The 22,744-nt window shown below is 42.3% G+C and overlaps 1 protein-coding gene across 1 annotated transcript; it reads left to right on the top strand.

The window, feature by feature from the left end:
* The first annotated feature begins 3,805 nt into the window (after window positions 1-3,805).
* On the top strand, window positions 3,806-22,732 carry ZRSR2 (zinc finger CCCH-type, RNA binding motif and serine/arginine rich 2). The gene is made up of 11 exons (XM_084225922.1): window positions 3,806-3,871; window positions 5,688-5,767; window positions 5,902-5,998; window positions 6,302-6,410; window positions 6,720-6,806; window positions 9,032-9,070; window positions 11,187-11,302; window positions 14,252-14,465; window positions 16,706-16,761; window positions 16,942-17,051; window positions 17,692-22,732. Exons 1-11 carry the CDS (start codon window positions 3,825-3,827, stop codon window positions 18,231-18,233), a joined length of 1,497 nt encoding a protein of 498 aa, XP_084082048.1. The 5' UTR covers window positions 3,806-3,824; the 3' UTR covers window positions 18,234-22,732.
* The last annotated feature ends 12 nt before the right edge of the window (window positions 22,733-22,744 follow it).

Below are 22,744 nucleotides of genomic sequence, written 5' to 3'. Positions count from 1 at the left end.
CTGAACTAGTGCAAAGAATTATTTCCTTATTGTACCAAATGAATTTGTCTGCCTGGCTGAAAATAAGAGTATCTCTGTAATTTTTTTTTTTCCAGTATTTTTGATCTACAGAAGTTCATGTATAAGCTGTATGTACATATTTAAAAATACATCAGAATTTGGACTACCGAACAAATCAGGAGAAATTTGCTGAAAAGTCAAGAAAGCATATGACTTGGTAAAACAAACAAACAAATCCCCTCAATCTTCTCCATGTGATTAGCAATGTACTTTTTCTGCTCCTTTCAATGTCTTTGAAATGGAAAATCCCAGGGAAGTAAAATATTGATAGCTATTGTATAAGTTAATTAACAACTGTGGCTAAACTTAACTTCAGTTTTCAAATTTGACAAATTAACAGTTTTAAACTCTAAGGAAGTTAATCTTTAGTCTCAAAGAGTTGTGTCCAATTCTTACAAGGAAAGAGTCAATGTGTGACTGTCCGCTTTAGTCACTCATGGAAATGTACCTGGCGAACTGCAGACCCAAACTGCAGTTGTGCACAGTGCTGTGCAGTTCCCTGGGTGCAGTGGAAATGACAAACACTGCATTGCCATTTCCAGAAGACACGGGGGAACAGGGTGTTGAATGAGGACTGCCACCAAAGTCATCACTGTAACAGAGCAGAAGTGACTTGGCTGTCACCAAGTTTTTATCAGCGCTCACAGAAGCAGACAGAGTGTGAGAAATCATTTAGCTCTCCAGACAGTAGTGCAGGTGGGGGAAGGATGCACTTGCCAGCATTCCCATATATCACCTTGGAAAGGACACTTTGCAGAGGAAAGCACCAAGGACAGCCCACATTGGGGCTGGCACTGAGAGTGAGCAAACAGAGACTTCCAGCACGGAAGGGGTGGGAGGATGGTGCTGCCACCACTTCATCTTCACATTTATTACACAAACACACCAAGAAGTGTCAATGAAAACTAACCCATCCCAAATCCACACTTCCTGGATGTCTCCTACTTAGCATGTATCTTCTGGGCCAAATCCAAGCTAGTGATTTGACTGCCATTTGACTGCCCCTCATATTCTCTTATTTCCATTTCCATCATCCAGGAAAAAAACCAAAACAAACACATGTACAATTCCATGAGGAAAGGTGCTACTCCTCCTGGAGCATATGGCAAATATTATAGTGAGGACAATTTTACATAATTTGTAAGCTTATCAAATGTATCTTTCTTTTCTCCACATGGGGCTGGGGCATACAACAGAGTGAACTCATCTGCTTAGGTTACTCTACAATGGCAGAAAATACAAGAAATGGAAACCAGCAGAGCCACAGGGAAAGGAAGTTCAAATGTGTGCCAAAGAGAGTCACTGCACTTTAACACAACGCTGCCCTACTGTGCATGCACAGCTCTGTGCATACATCTGGAAAGACACACAGAGATTTACAGTGCAAGGTGGGACATGCATGGTAGTTACTGCATGGTACGAAACTACAAGTTGCAAGATAAAAGTTTCTCTGTTCTGGGCTTTCCACACAGTACAATCTGTGTATCCAGTATTGACCTTCTCATGAAAAGGTTCATGTGGTATTGGACCATGAAGGAGTATTTTTCTTTAAGAGTGAGTTCCTAAACCTGAAGGTTGCGACAAAAATAAACTCTGCTTGTGAAGGCCTGGGGTCTATAATTCCAGTGTAAGGAATAACAGCTACTGACTGGAATGCAGTATTACTTTGGATATGTGAATGGCTCTTGTCTGGAATTGCCGTATCTTTTTCTTTCTGACACTGTATCAATTAAATTGTATGGAAGTCTGTTCCTGGACTTGAAAACCAAGCTGCTATATGTGTATAAACTAATAAAAATAAATAAAACAGAGAAAAATGCAACTGCTGTATTCTTGTTTTGAAAAGAATAACAACCTTTTCCAGAATCATTCTGGATATCTGTAAGCTGTTACATTTTGTATTTTCTTAAAATGAGATCCTACTTTTAATTGCTGAGATATATAAGCTTAAGATGGTGCCTTCCCCAAGAACATTGGAAAAATGCCATGATGAAATGTAGCTTACCAAAAGAAATGACAGAATTTCTCAATCTAGACTCATAAATAGCTTAAATGAAGATTAATATTATGGCATTTCCTCTGTTGATGAAAGGATGAAAGCTATAGTTATAATTTCTTAATGAAAAAAGATTATGAAACGCATTTGGTTGTTTATTTCAAAACTTTCATGGGTGCCAATGGTTCATCAGTTGTTAAATGCCCAATACTGCCATCTTCTGTATCCAAGAAACAGCAAATTATGTGTTACTTTACATGTATGTTCTACACAAGGAGCAGTGGAAGTACTACTGATGACAACTGCTTAATTTTAAGAGAGTCTAGGATCTGGCACATGGTTAAGTAACAGCAGAGAGGTCATGGTCTGAATATTCATTGGTAAAGTGGCAAATGTAACTGCTGACTACAGCAGTCACATGCTTGCTTTGAATAACTTCACTGAGCTTGAGTAAGAAAGAGGATACTCATTACGCTGTTAATGAACAGCACAGTCAATTAGTCAGATTTTGACAGAGCCTGCTGTGGTGTGCTTCACCGTCAGCAGCTCCAGCAGTTTAGGCAGTGCACTGCCTCCAGGATGTAAGAAATAAGCTCCTACGTTGTGGTTTAGGAGAATAATTTAGACCTTAATCAACAATGTACTTTATTAACAGCTATGCAAAACATGCCCAAATGAAAGCTACAAGCACACTGCCTCTGAAGGCTGCAATCCATCACTCCTGTCACAGAGGAATTGATTACTGACAACTTGCATATTTACACCCATCACACCCATGAGGGTCTGTGTGGAATAGTTTCCTGCCATGAAATGCATTTATAATCCGGTCAGGTACAACACCTCAGAGATGATGATGGGAATACATCAGCAGTGTGAGCTAAATTGATCAATGCATTGGAACTGTGACTTCCCTCAGCTCTCAGAGGCTGTGGGGCAGGGCAGCCATGCTCAAGGCAGCCAAGGGACAGACTGAAAGCTCACTTTATGGCAGGCACTGAACAGCCTGCTCCCACACACAATTCCCAACATAGCCAAGACAGCTCACACAGAGCACAGGCTGTGGGCAGGCAGTCACTGCCCAGAGTGTCGGTGACTGCCATGAGCAGCAGCACCCCAGGCAAGCTCAGAGCACTGCACGGGCACCCAGGTACCCAACAGGACTGAGGACATCGCACAGAGTCAGGAAAGGCTCAGGGAATTAGGCCTGTTCAGCCTTGAGGAGACCTCATCAACACAATATTAAAAAGGAGGTGTCAGAGGCTGGGTCCAGCGGGGGACCATATTCCCGGTGGTGCCGAGCAATAGGACAAGAGGCAACGGGCAGAAACTGATGCACCGAGAATTCCACCTGAACATGAGCAAGAACTCTCCTGCGTGTGACCAAGCTCTGGAGCAGATTGCCCAGAGAAGATGTAGAGTCTCCCTCACTGGGGATATTCAGGAACCGTCCGGACACAGCCCTGCGCCCTGGGATGGCCGTTTGAGCAGGGAGCTTGGAGCAGATGATCCACTGTGGTCCCTTCCAACCGGACCCATTCTGTGATTCCGTGACAACGGAACGTTCTCTGCACTCGCTCGCTTGCGGTCCTTGGGAGAGTTCGGTAAATCGGGCTCCCCGGTGCCGCCTCTCCATGCCCCCGGTGCCGCACCGGCCCCGCCGCCCTCAGCCCCGGGAACTCGGCACGCGCCCGGCCCCGCGCGCGGCCGCCGGAACCGATTGCGCGTCCTTCCGCCGCAGGGTCACGTGACGTCCCGTCGGTCCCGCAAGATGGCGGCGCCCATGTTGGTGCCCGAGCCCCCCCTGGGGAAGCCGAGGTGAGGCCGCGGCCGGGTCGGGACTGGGATGCCCTCGGGGCAAGGGGAAGGGCCCGCGGGTCTCTGCGGAGAGTCGTGGCCTCGTCCTGGCCGGGACCGCCCGAGCGGACGACGGCCGCGGCTGAGGCCGCCCCGTGGCCGGGCCCGGCAGTGGCGCAGCTCCGCGCGGCCGTGGCCCGGCGGGACGGGGGGAACTGGGCTCGGTGGTTCTCGGGACGGGAACGCGGCCGCGCTGGGGGCGGCGAGCGGGCTCGGAGGCGGCGGAGCCGCGGGCGGGGGGCGCTGCCAGTCCCGTCTCCGGCCGGATCCGGGGGAGCGGGGCCGCCGTGCCGGCCCGCCCTAGCTGCGGCGGGGCGGGACAGCGCTCCGCGCCCGGGAAAGCGGCGGCCCTGGGTGATGTGAGGAACAGCGGAGGCCGTGGCGCGGGGAGGCAGCGGCATGTGCGTGCCCGGGCTGAGCCCCGTCCAGCCCCGCCGCCGAGGCCGTGGGCCAGGGCAGCCATGCTCACAAGGGGATTCCCCGGCCGGGGTCCGCAGGTGTTTGCCCAGGCCTCGCTCCGGTGTCGTGCGGCTGGAGGGAGAGGCGAAGCCCAGCCCTGGAGCGGCTTGGGCGCCGCTGCTCCTTGCGCGTCAGCTGTGTGCCCACCTCTCCTTGCTGGCCCGGGAGTAAGGGCAGTTCCTCCGTCCCTTCCTTCCTTGGGTTTCAAGAAAAAGAAGTTCCCAGGAACTGGGAAGGAGCGTCTCACTTGTCAGCCCCAGGCACCTGCTGAGGGATGCGATCTATTTCAGGCAGGGACACGAGGTGAGAAGCGGCCAGGCTGGCCGGGTCAGAGGCAGAGGGCCCAGGTGGCGACATTGGTCTGTGCGGGCAGGCGCTGCTGTCAGGACAGGCTCCGTGGTGTCACCTTGGCACGCACAGGTGTGCAGGTGGTGAGGATGTGAGCAATCCTGAACAGGATTGGAGATGTGGGTGAAGTTCTGGCTGGCTGAGTTACACTTGTGGAATCTTTTAAAATTACACACTCCAAAAGGGGAAGGTATTAATCTCCCAGCAGCATTTGGTGTGGCACAATGACAAGAGCAGAAAATGATCTCTCCTTCCTATTTCTCCATTATCACCTGGCTAGGAAGAGGAAAGGTAGAATGAACTTGACAGAAAAGAGCTTGATGTGAAAAGGCTTTTAGATATTGGAGGCATTTTAACCATGGTGAAGACATGGTGCTGCTTGTAGGCAGCTGTTCAAAGCTGTCAGACAAGCAAGGAGGAGTCTGGCCAAGCTTCTTTAGCAGAAGAGCAGTGCTGAGCATAGTCTGTGGGGGCTGTGGACTGTGTTTTGTTAGCTGTGCATTGACTGCTGCCTGTGGAAGATAACAAAGGAGAAAAGAAAGAACTTGAAATTTCATATCCTGTAAAAGAAAGACTAGAATGTGCTGAAAGTTGTACCAAAATTGTAGGGTAGGAGATCCCCAAGTTTTTCTCCCTTATCTAGTGACCAAGTTTCAGGAGCTATAGGAGATTTCATGGAGTTGGTGATGATGTCGAGTACTGCAGAGCTCAAAAAAGATAAGAGCCCATGTGTGGTGTCTTCTTGCTGCTGTTCAGACTTGCTGCAGGAGCAAGTCTGAACAGCACAGCCACGGATTTACAGATTTCATTGTTACATCAGATGCTGCTGTGGAGTTACTGTTTCATATAAATGCCTGTTAATTTTGCAGTTTGTGGGATTTTGTATTGCTGAAGGAAATTAAGTGCATGTATGACAGTAAAAATTATTTGCTTGTCTGTTTTAACATAAGTAATGTTCTCTCATCTTCAGCCATCAAAAGTACAGAGCTATTCTGAAGAAGGAGAAAAGGAAAAAAAAGCGGCAGGCACTTGCCAAACTAAGGGACTCAGGTAACTGAAGTACTGTCAGTGGAACTAGAAGTCATTGGGGATTTTTGGTTTTTTTTTAAAGAGATAATTTTGTGTATCTGTGTTGGCCATAGCATGTAGTTATGTAGATGTGTTGAATTGTGCTTTTTTTTCAGAAGCTGCAGAAAAAGATGAATCTGTGTCTGAGGAGGAAGAGGAGGAAGTGGAAGAAGAGGAGGAAGAAGAGGAAGAAAAAAAACTTGAGGCAGAAAGGTGAGAAATCTAGAAAATGGCATATATGCAATAAACACTTCGGTAATCAATTCCATTTTAGTACTTTGAAAAGTTCAAATATATTCTGTGAAACACAATAATTATTGAATATGTTAGGCTACACAGTCCTTTCCTCTAAAGCCTGAATGATTCCTGTGGAAATTTCTCTTTTAAATAAGATTAGGTAAGTTGCAGTTATTATTGTAGTAATAAATACAGTATTGAATTTTATTTATGACAGTTGCATCAGTCATAGGTAGTCCTTAAGTTGGTGGTCTAAGTGGTGTCTGGTTTCTTTGGTAGACAAAAACTACATGAGCAGTGGTTGCTGAGAGAAGAAAAGGCTCAAGAAGAGTTCAAGCTAAAGAAAGAAAAGGAAGAGGCTGCAAGAAAGCGTCAAGAGGAAGAAGAGGTATAAAGATGTAAAACCTTACAGTTGTGCTAGGCAACAAGGTATCTTAGTGTAATAGCTTTCATTATTTTGTGATGGACCCATTTTTCTTGATGCTGATGTGTTTGAAAGCATAGACTCTTCACTCTTTTGTATAGAAAAGCAGAATTGAAAAGAGAAGAAAACAATAGTTCTTAAAAGGGTTTTTTGTCAGATGTAGTTGCTTCTGACTAGATGAAAACTTAATGGTCAAGGAGTTGTATGCAACATGGCGCTTTTGACTTTGATTGTAAAGCATTGTTCCTTAATTTATTTTTTTCTGTTATAAAGAGAAAGATCAAAGAAGAATGGGAAGAGCAGCAAAGAAAAGAGAGAGAAGTGGCACAGCAGAAGCAACAGGAGAAGAGAGAGAGAGAGGTGATTCTTGGTGGTGGGAGGATATACATGTTATATGTCCTGTGACATGATCAGATGCAACAGTTATGCATGTTGAAAAGGGAGTTTTTTATAATTAGCAAATACATTAGTTAACCCATTCTGTCTAAGTTCCTAAACCATTGTTCAGTGTTAAAGAGCATCTGGGGGTCCATATACTGACGTGTACCTCTTGTTAACCCATCTGGTTGTTCACAGTATGTAATTGTTTGCATCAGGTAAATACAAAGGTACTGTGCCAGTGCAGGTTCTGATAAGTGCACTTTCTGCATCATGTGTTAAACAAAATCTTCCTTAATGTCCCAGTTAAACACAGTCAGTGCTGAAGAAAATGCCCAAAGAGGATATGGAATATGGAAGTACATTGCTGCTCTTCCTTAACACAGTTCTTAATCAAAAGATGTGTTACACCTCTTCTTTACCCGACTCATCCAACAGGACGTATCTTTTTTCAGAGCTCCTTGGGTGGAATAAAAATGATACTGAAGATACAAGTCATTGATGACATTTCTGTTAATGATACATTTGTCTTAAGTTTTACAAGTTCAGTGACATGGATGTAAGATGTCATGTACAGTAATCCAGTGTGAGGACTGGCCTCTTATTGAAGAGTGACTACAGCTTTCTAGGATCTGGTCACTTTAGATTCTCCACAGTCACAAAGTTTCCAGTCATTTCACTGGGAGCTGCACCTGATAGCCACAGCAGGAGAGGAGCCATGAGCAGACAGTTGTAGCTGTCTTCAGTTAATAGTTTAATAGTTGGTTGTGCCACTGATTATGTAACACTTGAATGAGGGATGCCAAAGAACAGCACTTACTGTATTTCCTGTCTTACTTCCTCTGGTCTTCAGGTGTCCATTTCTGTCTTTGCAGAGTAGGGAGAGAAAATTATGCTCGTGTCCTTTATTTAGGGTTGAGATGCAGTTTGGAGAGAGCTGAACCATGATAACAGCAAGATTTTATTCCTCCCCTCTATCCTTGTGTCTGGGTGTGCCCAAGCCCTCAGAGGAGTAACGGGTGTCCCTGAACTAGATGAAAGCAGCTTTCTTTTTTATTTGGTTGTTGGATTCGTTGCTTTGTGTTTTTCTGGGTTATTATTTATGGGGATAGTGAATAAATTGGCTCATAGAGGGCAATGACAGGCACCAGAGGGAAACTCATTGCCCAGCTAAAAGCAGAGCCACCCATTTTAGCAGCAGAAAGTTGTTTAATTGGTTTTGCCTATGTCTTTAAACAGCAGTTTATTCAAGTTCTAACAGTGATACAATAAAAAAAACTAATTTCCCTCCCTAAAATGAAGAAATAGATTTTCTGGTTTGATGGGTGGTGGTGGTTGGAGGCTTTTTTGGAGAGGGTGAAGGATTAGTTTTGGCTTCGGTTGTTTTTTAGTTTGTGTGGTTCAGGGAGTTTTGTTTGTTCTGTTTCATTTTTCTTTATTAGGGTGGGTACTGTCTAACATCCTTGGTGATCAGTACCAGATGCTGCCTGGGTCATCATCTTTAATTGCATTTTTTAATTTTTAATTGCTTTTTAAATTTAATTAATTCTCTTCCAGTCCTAGCATATTTTCTTGTACTGATTATGTTAAAATAACTTTTTTTCTAGGAACTTCATAGAGCAATTTATTAGAAGTAGTGTCCAGCCAGTTTTGGAGAGTGGTATTGTTATGCTCAGCCCACTTAGAAAAATGAAGGGAAAGAATATCCTCATTGCTTTCCTGTATTTGGAAGGCTAGATATGCTTAACTTACAATGTTTAAGTTTCTTACCCGTTATATCTCTTGCTCTAACAGAGGCTCACTAAGCATTGCATTTTTCTGTGTGTTCCATAAAATGTGTAAGTTAAAACATTTTGTGCAACTAAATTATTATGAACTTACCTGCAACCAGGCTGTGTACTAGAGCAGGAGATAGATTTAAGCATCAATACACTGATAGTTTTAAAAGAGAAAATTAAACTTGTATGTTGTCTGTCATTTAGTTTAGAAGATCATCTACATGAGGGTCTTGTCTGATGTATCCTTTAAGAACTTTGTAGTACATGAATTGCTACAGAGCCAAAGTAAATCTGTTTTTAAAGCAAACCCCATCACACTTTCATTATGCATAATCACTGAGCATTGTAAATTAGGTTCTTAACTAAAGAAACCAGATGTTTTGTGTATCCTCAGGGTTTTCACTAGTCCTGTGTTTGCACCATTTATAGGCAGCTGTGCAGAGGATGCTGGATCAAGCTGAAAGCCAGGTATGCTCAGAGACTTTCTGAAAAAAGAACTGAAAAGTAATTTAATTTCCATCCAGTGTTTGCCTTCTAGCATGCTGTCCATCTGCTCTCCAGAACCTAATGGCCTGAATAAATTTAATATATAGTGGCTTGCATGAGCTGTAAACAATTATTTACTAGGTGGAACATAATTAAGCATATTTCTGGCTGGTTGGTGGCAGTGCAGTTGTGCATGCTGATGACTGTTCAGGAGGTCTGAGTCAAAATGAACCTGGAAATACTGCTGTGTGCTGTTAAAAACCACTGTGCATGATGGTTTATTTGTGAATTGTAATTCTAAATAAATCTGTCAGTCCTGGGTGGCAGGATAAACTTGTCTTTTTAAGCAGATGTCAGGCTCTAAATAAGAGGATTCAGTGGTAGAGGAGGGCATAGATCCTTAAGGAAAAGAAAAAAAGGTGGGGGAGGGAGAAGCTTGACTGCTTGGATGCCTGGAAGAGAATGGATCTCAAGCTGGCAGTGTGTACAAAAGAAAGCTGCAGTTTTCATGTGTCTCTTAGAGATTGCCTTAAAGAATAATTTGGATTTTTATCCCAGTCATATGGTTAAACTTGTGAAGATTCTTGCTCTGTTTAAACCACTGCATGAATCTGAAAAATAAATTTTAACCTAGTTATCCATTGTTTATTGACTGCCATAGCTACATTGGAGTTACATTTGGTTGCAAGTCATGTTTAAACAGTTCCTTAGATAGGGAATCTGTATCATAAGATGGGTAGGAAACTGCTCTGAACTGCTGCCTGCCAGAGCTCAAGATGCATTAGCAGTCATGTCTGCAAAGGAATAGTCAGAAATGTGGTATGTTAGAGTCTGCATTAGAGTAGCAGTTCAGGGTTCATTTACTCCTGACATAACAGGGCTGTTCTGGTGATAGAAAATTATGGCTGCAAGTCATGAGCAGAATTGGTAGCTGGGTCAAATGCTGCTTGTAAAAAGAATTTTCAGTTGATTTAAAATGAGAACTTAGGCCAGTCAGCCTAACAGATTGTTTGGTTAGAATGAAAATTTCTTTTAAAATATGTGTCTTGGTTGTAGTCGTTCTAGGCTTGCAACTTGGTGAGGCCATTTTGAATTTTTAATGACCCAAGATGATTAGTATGGACATTTTTACTTCCAGTGCTAACTATGAATTTAATTTTTTTAAATTCTGTCCTTTGGCAGGTTACTTTTATTTTAGCCTTTTCTAGATGCACATAACAGTGATAATGATGAGCTTGCTGAGCTTTGGGTTGTTGCAGAGAAAAATAAGTAAATAGTCTCAGCTTTCTCTCTGCCAGGTTGTAGTGGTTTTGGCTGGGGTAGAGTTAATTTTTTTCATCGTGGCTAGTATGGGGCTTTGTTTTGGATTTACACTTAAAATAGGGTTGAAGATGTGGAGATGTTCCTGTTATTGCTGAGCAGGGCCTACACAGACCCAAGATCTTTTTTGCTTCTCATACTGCTACACTGGTGAAGAGGCAGAGGGTGCATGGTTGGTTGGGAGGAGACACAGCCAGGACAGGTGACCCCAACTGACCAAAGGGACATTCCAGACCATCTGACATCATGCTCAGTGTATAAAGTGGGGGCAAGAAGAAGGAAGGGGGGGGAACATTCAGAGTGATGGTGTTTGTCTTCCCACATCACTGTTATGTGTGGTGGGGACTTGCTTTCCTGGAGATGGCTGAACACCTGCCTGCCCCTGGGAAGCAATGCATTAATTCCTGGGTTTGCTTTGCTTTTTTGTCTGGCTTTTGCTTTCCCCCTTAAATTGTCTTTATTTCAATTCCATAATAAAATGCATGAGTTTTATATCTGTTACCCTTCCATTCTCTCCCTGATCTCACTTGGTGGGGCTCTGAGCGAGTGGCTCTCTGGGGCTTGGCTGCTGGCTGGGGTTAAACCATGACACAGATGTATAAAGTGAGACCCAAGGCACAGGGCAGCTTTGAAAAACAATGCTTTAAATAGGTTCAGCTTGCCTTGTAGAAACATAGTGCTCATAACTGCATGTGAATTCAGTTGTTAAGTTTTATTTTTGACACTCCATTGCTTTACTGTTTTCTAACTTTTGTCTATTTTAATGTTTATTCCACAGCTGGAGAATGGTGTGAGTTGGCATAACCCAGAACCCCCAGAGAATCTGGGAACAGAGAAGGATAGAGCAAATTGCCCATTTTATATTAAGACAGGTTCCTGCCGATTTGGAGACAGGTAATCCATTGACTATTTACCAGGATAGAAGTGTGTTGGGGAGGTAAAACAGAGGCAACTTAATTAGGTCATAAGCAAACTGAGGAAGAATTGCTGCATAAAATACTTCTGTGTATTTGCATGGGACTGAGAGCAGAGCATTGCCTGGCTGGAATTGAGCTATTTATTGTTATGGCATATTACTGATGGTGCGTTCTGGTTACATTGGTTTTTCTTAGCTTAGACTCATGCACAGATATATTCTGATAGAATGTATATGGTCTGTTATTAGTACAGGTCTGATATGCCAGATGCTAGTTTTTGATATTTTCTAATTTGCATATGTTCAGATCCCAAATGGACTAAAGAAAGTAAATTAAGGTAAATCTGCACACTTGGGAAATTTGTGAGGTAGCTTCCAGAGTTCTCACTATTAAATGTGTGATGCATTCAGTTGTGATTCTGGTACACTGACAGGGTGCCCCTGTCTCAGGAGGAAAGTGTAGTAAAAGGGAAGAACAGAGAAGCTCATTAGGATGATGAGGGATGAGCAACATCTCTGTAGAAGTGGCTGAGAAATCCAGACTCTGCTTTCAAAGAGGGGGATGGAAGAGGACTGTGGTAGATGAACAGTAGACTCAGGAATAGGGTGGGAATGATTATTTGCAATTTGGTCAGGCATCTCAGAACGTTTACCAGGTTTGACAAAGGAAAGACTTTCTCATATGAAACAAATGTTAAACTTGTTCCCAGAGGATGTAGAGAAGACCAGAAGTATAAATGAGTTTATAGAGTACATGTTCATTGGTGACCAGGAACAATGATGGCCCAAATGCAGCTTCTGGTTTGAAAATCCTGATTTTTTTTTTTTTTTTTGTGCTAAGGAGAAACAACAGCTTAGCAGGGAAGGACTCTGATATTTATTACATGAATCTTCAGCAAAAACTTACAAGGTTATTTTACTAACTTCTACCACTGAAACATGTGCAGTCTAGCTATTGTAGTTTTCTTTACCCTGGGAGTAATTTGTTCCAGTGTGATGTATATTGTGGATAATTATACGATAATTCAACTATGTGGAAGCTTCAAGTTCACATCCTTCTTATTTTATTCTGAAATATGTGTTGAATTCCATAATAAAAGTTTCACCAGCTATATCACTGCAGACAGCATTTTTTTTTCAAATGTCTGGGTCTTTGTAGTCTTTGCAGTATTTTTGTTGTAGTGATCTTTAATGGAGATAACTTCCATGGATTATTTATGGATTCCATAAAACTCAGTTTTGCTTTGAACTGCATTTGAACTATGAATGACCCTTGGAAAATAAATACTGAGAAACACCATATTCTGCCCTTCCTCTTTCACCCCTGTTGATCTCAGCTACCTCCCTTTCATCTTCCTTCTTTTTCTTCAAATACCTGCTTCCTTCATAATCTGGTCATTTTAACATCTGGTGCTCTAAGTTGAAGGACTGGTACAGCTAGGGTAGGACTGGAAGGATGGATTGAAATGAGTTGTGAGAAACTAAGAGCCAGTGTTATCAACAAATAACTACTGAATCTTGTCAAAGCTCACTATGTCCTGAATAAGCTAAAACTAGCTGAGTTTGCTACTACCAATTTCCCCAGTAATTCAAACCCTAACATGTTGCAGTAATACTGGATTCTTGGGTCATTCATTTTCCTTGGGGTTCCTTTTGTTTTGTCATGTGAATATATCATTTTTTGTACAGATAATATTAGGTTGGTTTAATATTTTCTGTTCTATTATTGAAATTGAACAGCAAAAGGAGGCAGCTTCTAAAATGTAAAAAAACAATAACCATCAGATTAGTTGTTTCCTGGTTTTGTTTTGGGTTTGGAGATTGGATTTTTTTGTTGTTTGGTTTTTGAAGTCTAAGGGGCCAACCAGAAGGTGAGAGTCCATTTCTGATTTACTGGGTACAGAAAAACTTCCTAGCTGAAGTCTCGGTTGTAATTGTCCATTTTGAGACCTGACCTCCCTGCAGTTCTGTGCAGCCCAGTGACATAAAGAGACTAGACTAGTCTGGATGTTTTTCTGGTCATGTCATGAAAAGGAGAAAAGTGTTGGGAGAGTGCATGACCCAGTTGCTTGGGAATATATTGAATGGGAGTCATAAAGCACAGTGAAATAAACATGGAGAACATCTGTGTTCTTACTGAATCTAAAGGTGTCTAGGGGAGAACTGTATGTCAGCATGTTAGTGAGGTAGCCTGAATATGATGGATGGTGAGGCAGATCTAATACTTTTATGGCTGCCAAGAAGCTGCAGATTAAGATATGTTAGAAGAATCTTTTAATCTTTTTGTTTGTTTGTTTTTGTAGGGTTTTGGGGGGGGGGCAATTTTGGGATTTTTTTGTTGTGTTTGTTTGTGGGGTTTTTTGTTGGTGTTTTTTTTTTTTTCATTTGTTTGTTTTCATTTGGGTTTTTTTTGCTAGAAGTGGAAAAATACCAGTCTTATACTCATCCAGGTGCTAGTCTAAATGTGCTGTTCTTCCCACAGTCCCACCTTCCACTCCCATATGATGAAAACAACTTCAGTAAAAGTTGTTCAGTTTGCAAAAATAGCAGGGACTTGCTTTAAAATCTCTTTGTAGAAAGACTCCTGACAGTCTTTTAAGCCCTTCAGAAAATGGGAACACATTAACCCTTGTAGCCTAAAAGAAATTACTTCAGCTTTCATTGTGTCATTGTATCTATAACTTTTGTAGTTCTGCTTTCTTATGCAAGAATGTGTTTGTTAATGGCATTAAAGAAGCCTTAAGGTTATGTACAAACTTACTCCAAAATATTTGGTTTAGTATTTGAAATATCCTGATCTTCCACTAACGAATTTTCTTTTATAGTAACTGTAACTGAAAATTACAAATGTTTGAAGTTTCAAGAAGTGTATCTTCTGCTGAAAGTGCCAATCTTTCCCTTTTTCTTTCTTCACTACACCTGTGCAGGTGTTCTCGCAAGCATAACTACCCTACATCGAGCAAGACGCTGCTCGTGCGCGGCATGTTCATCACATTTGGCATGGAGCAGTGCCGGAGGGACGACTATGACACAGATGCCAGTCTGGAGTACAGTGACGAGGAGACCTACCAGCAGTTCCTGGAGTTCTATGAGGATGTGCTCCCCGAATTTCAGAATGTGGGGAAGGTGGTTCAGTTCAAGGTACGCATCTAAGTGCAGTTGATGAGCCTTATGAGGAATTCTGTCCAGTATGCCCCAGCTGGACAGAATTTCTCTGGGCACAAGGGAACTATGCTGTGTCCCTATAACAAACTGTGCATCTCTCATGGCACATGTAAACTTATCACTACTCTTACAGAACACCATCTTACTCTGGGTGAATCTTCTCTCCCATTCCTCTGAAGTGTTACAAAAGCTTGGGCTTCTGTATTGTACATGATTCACACTATTCAACAGTCCACTTATCTCATATTCCTCTCTTTTCTTATCCTGTGTAAAGTCCCAGAGGGTCCATTAAGACTGTTAGACAATATAAATACATCTGAGCTACTGTATTTGGGCCTAAGGAATGAAATACTGGGGGTATGAAATGCATTTGGAGTGTACACCCAAACAATGTCATTTTAGGACTGGCTGAATAAAATAAAACCAGATTACATTGAACTGAAAAGATATCAGATATTTCAGTAGGAAGAATTATAGAAAGGTAAGTTACATAAATGGTTTTGAGATTTGTCATCCGTCCTTAGTTTGTGCATTTGGTTTGCTCAGTGTTTTGTACTGATTTTTCCCACTTATATTGTTGTTTCTTACGGGGATAAAGAGGGATCTGTAAATGGAGACCTCAGAGATGAATGACGTATGATAACAGTACCATGTTGCCCCAGAAATATGCAGCTTGGATGGTGCCATCTCCTTCTATCTGAATCTATTGCAGCAACCCTTTTCTGCTTGCCATTCCTGAGTGTTTTCCTGCAGTCACCAGGAGGCATAGAGTGCCTTTTCTTCTTTTGTGTTCATCTACTCACAGCTGCCTCAGGACTGAGATGGCATTAGCATTTCAAGCAAGAGGAAAGTAGAAGGAGTGAGTTTTCAGTAGTTGTATAATGAGCTTTATAGGTAAGAAACCTTCACTTGTTTGGAGGAGTGGAGCATCCCCTCCATATTTTGACTCATTGAATAATAGCCTGTTGTCCTCTACTAGAAAACAGGATGCAGATTCCCTATGGAGCATGGCTTGAAAAGCCTTATCTGCAAAGTCAGGTCCTCGGCTTTGTACCGTGGTTCTGTGCAGGTGGGCTAAGCTGCACCTGCTTGGGTCCCTGTGACTATTAGCTGCTGAGGCAATTGTGCAACAGCAAGATGATTCTCATGCACATTTTCACTACATTAGAGATGCTTCAGAAAAATATGTTGGCTGCAGGGATCTTAACTGTGAGTGAGCTGAGCCTCTGTAACCATTTAGAATCAGATTATACACACCCCTCTATCAGCTTACTTACTTTTCCAGTATAGCCCAAGGTTTTATTCTGGCTGTTTTTTCTGGGAAGCTGCTCCAGAATCTGCAAGATCCTGATAAAACACTACCTTAGAACACTAGGGTTCTTTTCCTACCCAAAAATGTCTATGGCAAAATCATTCTCACTTGTTCTTGCATTGACACATAGTTTGACTCCTTATCCTGTAATACTTAATTATACAAGTGCTTGTTATTGTGGCTGAAGCCCTTGTCTGATCCAGCACACAAAGAGGTATTCCCTGAGGGTCAGTCAGGGTTCAGGGATGAAAGGAGCCGCTAACTTTGTTTGCTGCAGGTATTGGAAGAGGCCTGCGGGCAACAGAGGCTGGAATCACAGTTTGTCCTGGAGAACTGGGTTCCACCTGCCTGAACATGCCTGTTGGAATCTTTTGTAACTAGCAGCAAGCTTTTTCAAAGTTAATTTTTGAGAGCTTTAGATCTACTTTGAATGCTAAATTATTACAAAGAAGGTTTTTCAGAAATGTACATGAAAGATGGTGTCATCAGCTTTCTGAAGCCATTTTAAAGGGATGCTGTGAAGATGCATTGCTCAAGAGTCTCTTATGGGATGAATCCCTCATTTCCATGTGAGGATACTAATAATTGTTGTCAGAGCAGGATTTGGCTGTTGCACAGTAGGGTTGGCCCAGACAACTGCAAGACAATGGAGTACAAGCTTTCTTGTGGACTAAGTGAAGCCAAGGTCCCAGAGTTAATCAAAGCATAATTTAAGCATAAGCCAGAAAGGCTTTTTTGTTTGTTTTCTTTTGGGGGTGGGGGTTAACACTTAGTGTTTCAAAACATCATCTCTAAGTTCATATGGATGAACTGTCTTAAATGAGAATTGCCCGTCTCAGAATGTGTGAGCTGCTGTACAGCATAAACCTTCCACTGCCCTGACTTCATGTTTCCATCCCATCAGGTCAGCTGCAACTATGAGCCTCACCTGCGAGGAAACGTGTACGTCCAGTACCAGTCGTAAGTACTCACAGCCTTACCAAGGGTTAGAGCTAAACTCCAGAGCTGAGTAATGAGTAAGAAGTGTTTGTATCATCCATGCAGTTGATTCTCACACTGTAGTGGGAATCCAGAATTGGTAAGGAGTGTCTGAAATGATTGTGTGATGGTCATGCCATCTGTTGTTTTTACTTTTTAAAGGGAGAAGGACTGTCAGGCAGCTCTGGCTCTGTTCAGTGGACGATGGTATGCAGGCAGACAGCTTCATTGTGAATTCTGTCCTGTGACGAGGTGGAAAACTGCCATATGTGGTGAGTCTTGGAAAAGAGAATATGTGTTACCGAAAGAATACTCACTCATGGAAGTGAAAAAGAGGGATTAGGCTGTAGCTTTCAGATCTGCCTAATGTTGTATTCATTTTTGTTTGGAAGGCAAATGTGCTAACTTGCTTGTATAGATCCAGGAAAGAAAGGGAGTATTACACCATATCATGTAAGTGTCTGAACTGTTCCAGTGGATTTACCATGGTCTAGAAAAAAAGGTTTGGATTCTCGCTTTGGAAATAATAATCTTAAAGTGAAACTACAGGAAGTACTAATTTATCTCTTGAGAAGCAACGGCAGTTTCTGGACTATCAACAGTTCTAAGCAGTAAATCTAACATGTGACTTATTTACCTTCTTACAGTAAGGTAAATAAAACTTAATGAAATTAAAAGTTAAGTTTGTTCTAAGCTAAAATGAAATCTTCATAGCTGTTAAAAACTAATTCCAAGAAAAGTACACAATGAAAATTAATCTTATTTGAGTTAAATTGATAGGTGGTCAGATGCATGTTCTTCTGTTTGGAGAAGCAAAATTCAGTTTTATTAAATTTCTTCCAGTTGATACATAATGAAGAAAGAGATTTAACAGGTCTGGTTCGTAAAAAAGCAAACCCTAATCTGTTGCAGGTTTATTTGAAAGGCAGAAGTGTCCAAGAGGGAAACACTGCAACTTTCTTCACGTATTCAAAAATCCAAACAACGAGTTTTGGGAGGCCAATAGAGACATACGTATTTCTCCTGAACGGACTCATCAGTTGTCTAAAAACTCTGAGAGGAGAAACCGATCGAGCCATCGTGACGACTATTACAGCCGCTCCAGGAGAAGGGGCAGCCCGAGCCCAGACCATTCCTACCGCAGAAACGGAGAATCAGAGAGGAAAAAGAGTCGCCGCAAAAACAAGAGGCGGCGCCGCTCGGGGAGGTCGAGGAGCCGAGACAGGAGGAGGTCCCACAGCAGGGGCAGGAAGAGGAGAGGCCGCAGCCGCAGCAGGAGTCGCAGCAGGAGTCGCAGCAGGAGTCGCAGCAGGAGTCGCAGCAGGAGTCGCAGCAGGAGTCACAGTCGGACACGCAGCAGGAGCAGAAGCAGGAGCTCCTCTCGATCCAGGAGCAGGGGTAAAAAGAGATCAAGCAGCAGAGGAAAAAATAGTGAAACTCCCAAAACAAAGTGAGAATTACTTTTCAGAAATCACTAATTGATAAAAATAGAGCTGACAAAGAAATCTTCCCAATAGGGTACCAGATATATATGAATTTCAAATAAAGTGTTCTTGCACATTAAAATGTTTCTTCCTAATAAAGGAACGTAGTTTACTGTGTGCGAAGCTTGAGAAAATTTAAAGTTTTCAGTCCTATAGAAGGTGTGAATGTCAAGTACTCTAGCTACTCTGTCCCTCTGAACAGCTACAACACCTGGATGCACACTGAGTACAAATAGAGAAGTGAAGCCTCTTTGGTATATGCTTATTTCTGTTATGTGTTTGTTAAGTGTTTACTGTTCCCGTAAGGAGTTAGTACAGAACAGCCAGTGTGCAGTAAATTCACACCCCAGCACACTGCAGATCCAGGTCTGTGTAGATGATTGCCATTTGTATTTTTCATCTGTTTTATCAGAAATTGCTTTTCTAGACAAAGAAAATATAATCGTTTTATGAGTTGGAGAAAAGGGATATCAAAGACATCAGTGTTTGATTGTACAGTACTTGCCCAGTAGGAGCTTTTTTGGTCACGAGTGTTGGATTTTTCTCAGCCCTGACTGAGCTGCTGAGCTGATCACTTGTAGGGATTGCAGTAGACTAAAACCAAGCAGAAAGTACATAGAGAAACAATCAGTTTATTCAGTACCTTAATCCCCAAGTAAGACTGGAGACCATGCAACTGTAATCCTTGAGTGAGGTTAGAACTACTTTGCATACCTCTTGGTTGCGCAGCATTTGTAGGTGAAAAGGACCTGCCTAACTTGTGCTGGAGGGGTGGAAAGTGTCCATCAGGGAACCAAAGATGTGATTGTGAAGGCTCAGTCAAGATGGCTGCAGAGTGGCTGAAGAAACTGAAGGGTGTCTACATGAAATACTATTTCATGGTTTTGGAAGAGGAGGACTTGACTTGGAGCCTTTTTAGGTTTATTTTACAAATAGTTTTAGGCTCCCTACTGCCTTGCTTTCCTACAGCCAAGGTGAAGAGTAGGGTACATGAAAATAAAAATTATTGGGACAAAACCTCCTTGAAATGACAGCTATATTAGCAAAGTACCTGCAGTTAGATAAATCCTTACCAATATTTTTTCACTTTTATTTAAAAGATTTGTGCTGTTAGATGTACTGTATTTCACATGGTTTATCTTCAGGTTTTAACTTGGGCACCTCAGTGTCCTCTGACACTTAGAGAGAGCTTGTAGCACCAAAGGTGCAAGTGCCCTAACGGTCGGTCTGTAGAGATACCTCCCTGTCTTAACCTCTCCAAAGAACTGGGCTCCTGCCTTCAGAGAACCAATCAGCCCCCAAGAGTTAGAAGCCTAAAGCAGGCATGAAGTGCTCCCAAATAGGAATTCATTACAACTCCCAGCAATGTAACATAAACTCCTTTAGAAAATCTAGGTATCTGAACTTTACCAGCAGCATTCCTCACAGCAAGAATGTTTTTCCCCAGGATAGTTAAGATCAAGTGAACATTGCTTCTGGATATGAGATATATATTTTTGCTTTTCTAAATGCATAGTGCACCTAGCATGCTGATTATATATTTTTCCTTCTTTCTTCATGTGTAACTTGTCCAATATGGAGTAATACCACAAAAGTGATGTTCAGTTCAAACCCAACTTTCATGATATATTGTCATAACTGTAAGCAAAGCTGTAGCTTAGTTAATTTGATTAAATGTTTTAGTTATTAACAGATGTAGGAATTGTAATTAATTAGCATAACTTTTGAAATAATAACTTTTTTAAAAGGCATATTTCAAAGGACAGACAGCACGAAGTTTTTAATTCCATTTGAGAAATTTGTTACTGCCAGTTTCTTATAATATACCTTTTTCTCACACCTTGGAGACAAATTTTCCCTGAGGTTTCTATGTTTTTATAGATGCTCAGTTGTCTCGCTGGGTCACTTGCACTGCATGAGGCAAACTCTGGTTCAGTTGGCCACCAGCAGGCTGGTTCCATCCTCCATTCCCTGGGCTGCCCTGCTTCCCCCAGCTCTCTGTGGGCTTGTGCCTGTGCAGATGCTGTGCACCCCACGCCACACGGCCAGATGTCAGGGAGCATTAGCCCAGCAAAATCAGCTGTCCAGCTCAAGGAAGTGTGGAGTGGGTGGTGGGAACCTGTGACCAGTCAGGTGAAATAAGCAAACCAGGCCTCCATGGGATTAGAAACTAAGTGCCCACTAACAACCATGTGAGAATTCCACAGGTGATTAGGCTCCTTGTCCCCACAGTTTTGCTGCAGGATTTGGGAAGCTAAGTGGCTGTATTAAAAAAAAACAAAAAAAAACCAAAAAAACCCCAAACTTGCTCAGAAATGCATGTAAAAATTTAAATATACTTTATTTCTGCTACTACAATGGCTGAAGCTTCAGCTTTTCCTGAGGTCTGGACCCAAACGTGCTGGCTGTACCTGTACAGTGTAGGACTGGTAGCCGTGATTGCCCTGCACCTTCATACACTGTCTATTACACAGAATTTGAGTGCTGTAGATCTGACATTCAGCTTGCATTTGTTAGCATGAAACCTGGGATTCCACGTTTTCTAGCTTTGGAGTTCGTATTTTTCAGTATTGTTTCTCTGCTTCATAATCTTAAATAGTGTTATATGCATGGTTTTGTGTTTCCTTATTATTTAAGTGAGCTATTTTATTCTGGAGAGACAGACTAGAAGTTTTTTAATGTTAACCTTAATTATTTTCTTTCCCGAAGGGAAAAAGCCCCAGAAGAACATGGAAAGGATTTAAATTTGTAAGGAACAGCCTATTCCCATTGAGTGTTATTGCACATATTCCACAGAGAAGGACCTTACAAAGTGAATTAATATGGGCCAAGTTTTGTTTTGTCTTCAACAACTATTTAAAAGTAGCACTATTTCAAAATACTTTTTTTCAGTTGTGAATTCTGCAGGGATCACGGAGGTGCTTTGGAGTAATTCTGGCATTTACACAGAGGTTCAGGGAGGCAGTGCCAGGGCCTGCCAGACGCCCTACTTCAGTCAGAGTGGGGAGCAGGTGCTGCCCCTGCCCTTCAGAGGAGGAGGAACAGCCCAGCCAGGCAGCAGCGCTGCCTTGTTCAGCAGCACAAGGGGAACCTCTGTAGGCATGGGCACTGTTGCTGCCCAGCAGAATTAAGGCATCAGGGAACTGGGCTTGCCCCCTCACAGCAGAGTGCCTTCCCTCCAACTGCAGCTGGTGGCCACTTCTGTGGGATTTCATTCCCTGTCTGCCTGTCCAGAGTAACAAACCCCCATCAGGGCTTGAGGAGGGGTGGCACTTGTCTGTGTGTTGAATGCAAGGCATTTCTTGTGGACACCCAACAAGGCCTTCCTTCTCTGGCCCCAGCCCTTGTGTATAGGGCACATTGTCCAAAATGCATCCCAGGTGACTTCTCTCCCACTTTTATGCCCTGTGACGGCAGCATGGCTGTTTTGCATCCAGTTTTGCATTAGCACGTTCAGTGTATTGGAAACTGCCCTCTGGTTTACCAGTGACATTCCTGTGCGCTAAATAACTTGGTTTTTTTTCTAAAGACGTGCAATAACCTGCTAAAAGATCCTACTGCTTCCTGTCCTGGATCAGCACTTCTTACAAAACATGAAAGTTGAAAGTTTATGATAGTTAATAACCTAAAAGCTTAATTTACTTTCTTACATCATCCAAAGAGTGCAGTTCATTTTGCTTTCACTGTAAGCTTGTAATTAAAATGAACCCCATTTATTCCACATATATTCCTGCTCAGCACTGATGTATCAGGTGAATTGAGTATCTATGGCTGAAAACCAAAACTGATGTGGCATGGACAGGTAACACTTTGTTGAGCTGTGGAACGGACTGCAAAGCCAGCTGGACAACTGTAACCTGGTACGTGGGAACTTGACAGAGGCGGCCACAGGGTGACCATCACTGTGGCCTGACCCCAAAAGGAACAGCAGATGTCCAGGAAGGCCTCTTCGAGTTAAAGACTTAAGTCAGTGAAGTTGAAGACACTCAAGACAACAATCAACTTGCCTGAACAATCCAGAAACTCCTACTTATTCTTTAGTTCTCCCCAAGCCTTCCGCACAAGACAGCAAATTCAAAAACTGGAATTTCATTTCAAATTAATTTCAGAAATGCCCAAAGATGTTAATTTTTCCCCATGCTTTTGCTGGTAACATCAAGAAGTCTGGTTATTTTAGAAAGGTGGAGAACAGATTCATCTGACATATTTTTGGTTGAGACCAGGACTGTAAACATTGCATTGACTTGTTCAGAATTCTATGAAAAGAACTGAATATTCAGTCTCTATTATCCAGAAATCTCTCTCAACATGTGGTTTAATTTTCAAACGAAGTGGTACTACCCCATCAATTTAACATCCACTTAAATAAACTTTACATTTAATGTGGCAAGCTTTCCAAAAACTTGCTAATTTATTGCTTTCTCTACAATTTAAATGGGTGTAAATAACTAAACTTGGACACAGTATCCTCAGCATTTTTT

This window comes from Fringilla coelebs (genome assembly GCF_963513975.1).
Source record: "Fringilla coelebs genome assembly, chromosome: 2".
Classification (NCBI taxonomy): domain Eukaryota; kingdom Metazoa; phylum Chordata; class Aves; order Passeriformes; family Fringillidae; genus Fringilla; species Fringilla coelebs.
This window is presented reverse-complemented; position numbering and strand designations above follow the sequence as displayed.

What these genes read in the sequence shown, in the direction of transcription:
- ZRSR2 (XM_084225922.1), top strand. Translation starts at nt 3,825, where the DNA reads ATGGCGGCGCCCATGTTGGTGCCCGAGCCCCCCCTGGGGAAGCCGAG. An exon ending in TCCTGCCGATTTGGAGACAG is followed by an intron (nt 11,303 to 14,251) that starts GTAATCCATTGA and finishes ACACCTGTGCAG; the next exon opens with GTGTTCTCGCAAGCATAACT. An exon ending in GTGTACGTCCAGTACCAGTC is followed by an intron (nt 16,762 to 16,941) that starts GTAAGTACTCAC and finishes TACTTTTTAAAG; the next exon opens with GGAGAAGGACTGTCAGGCAG.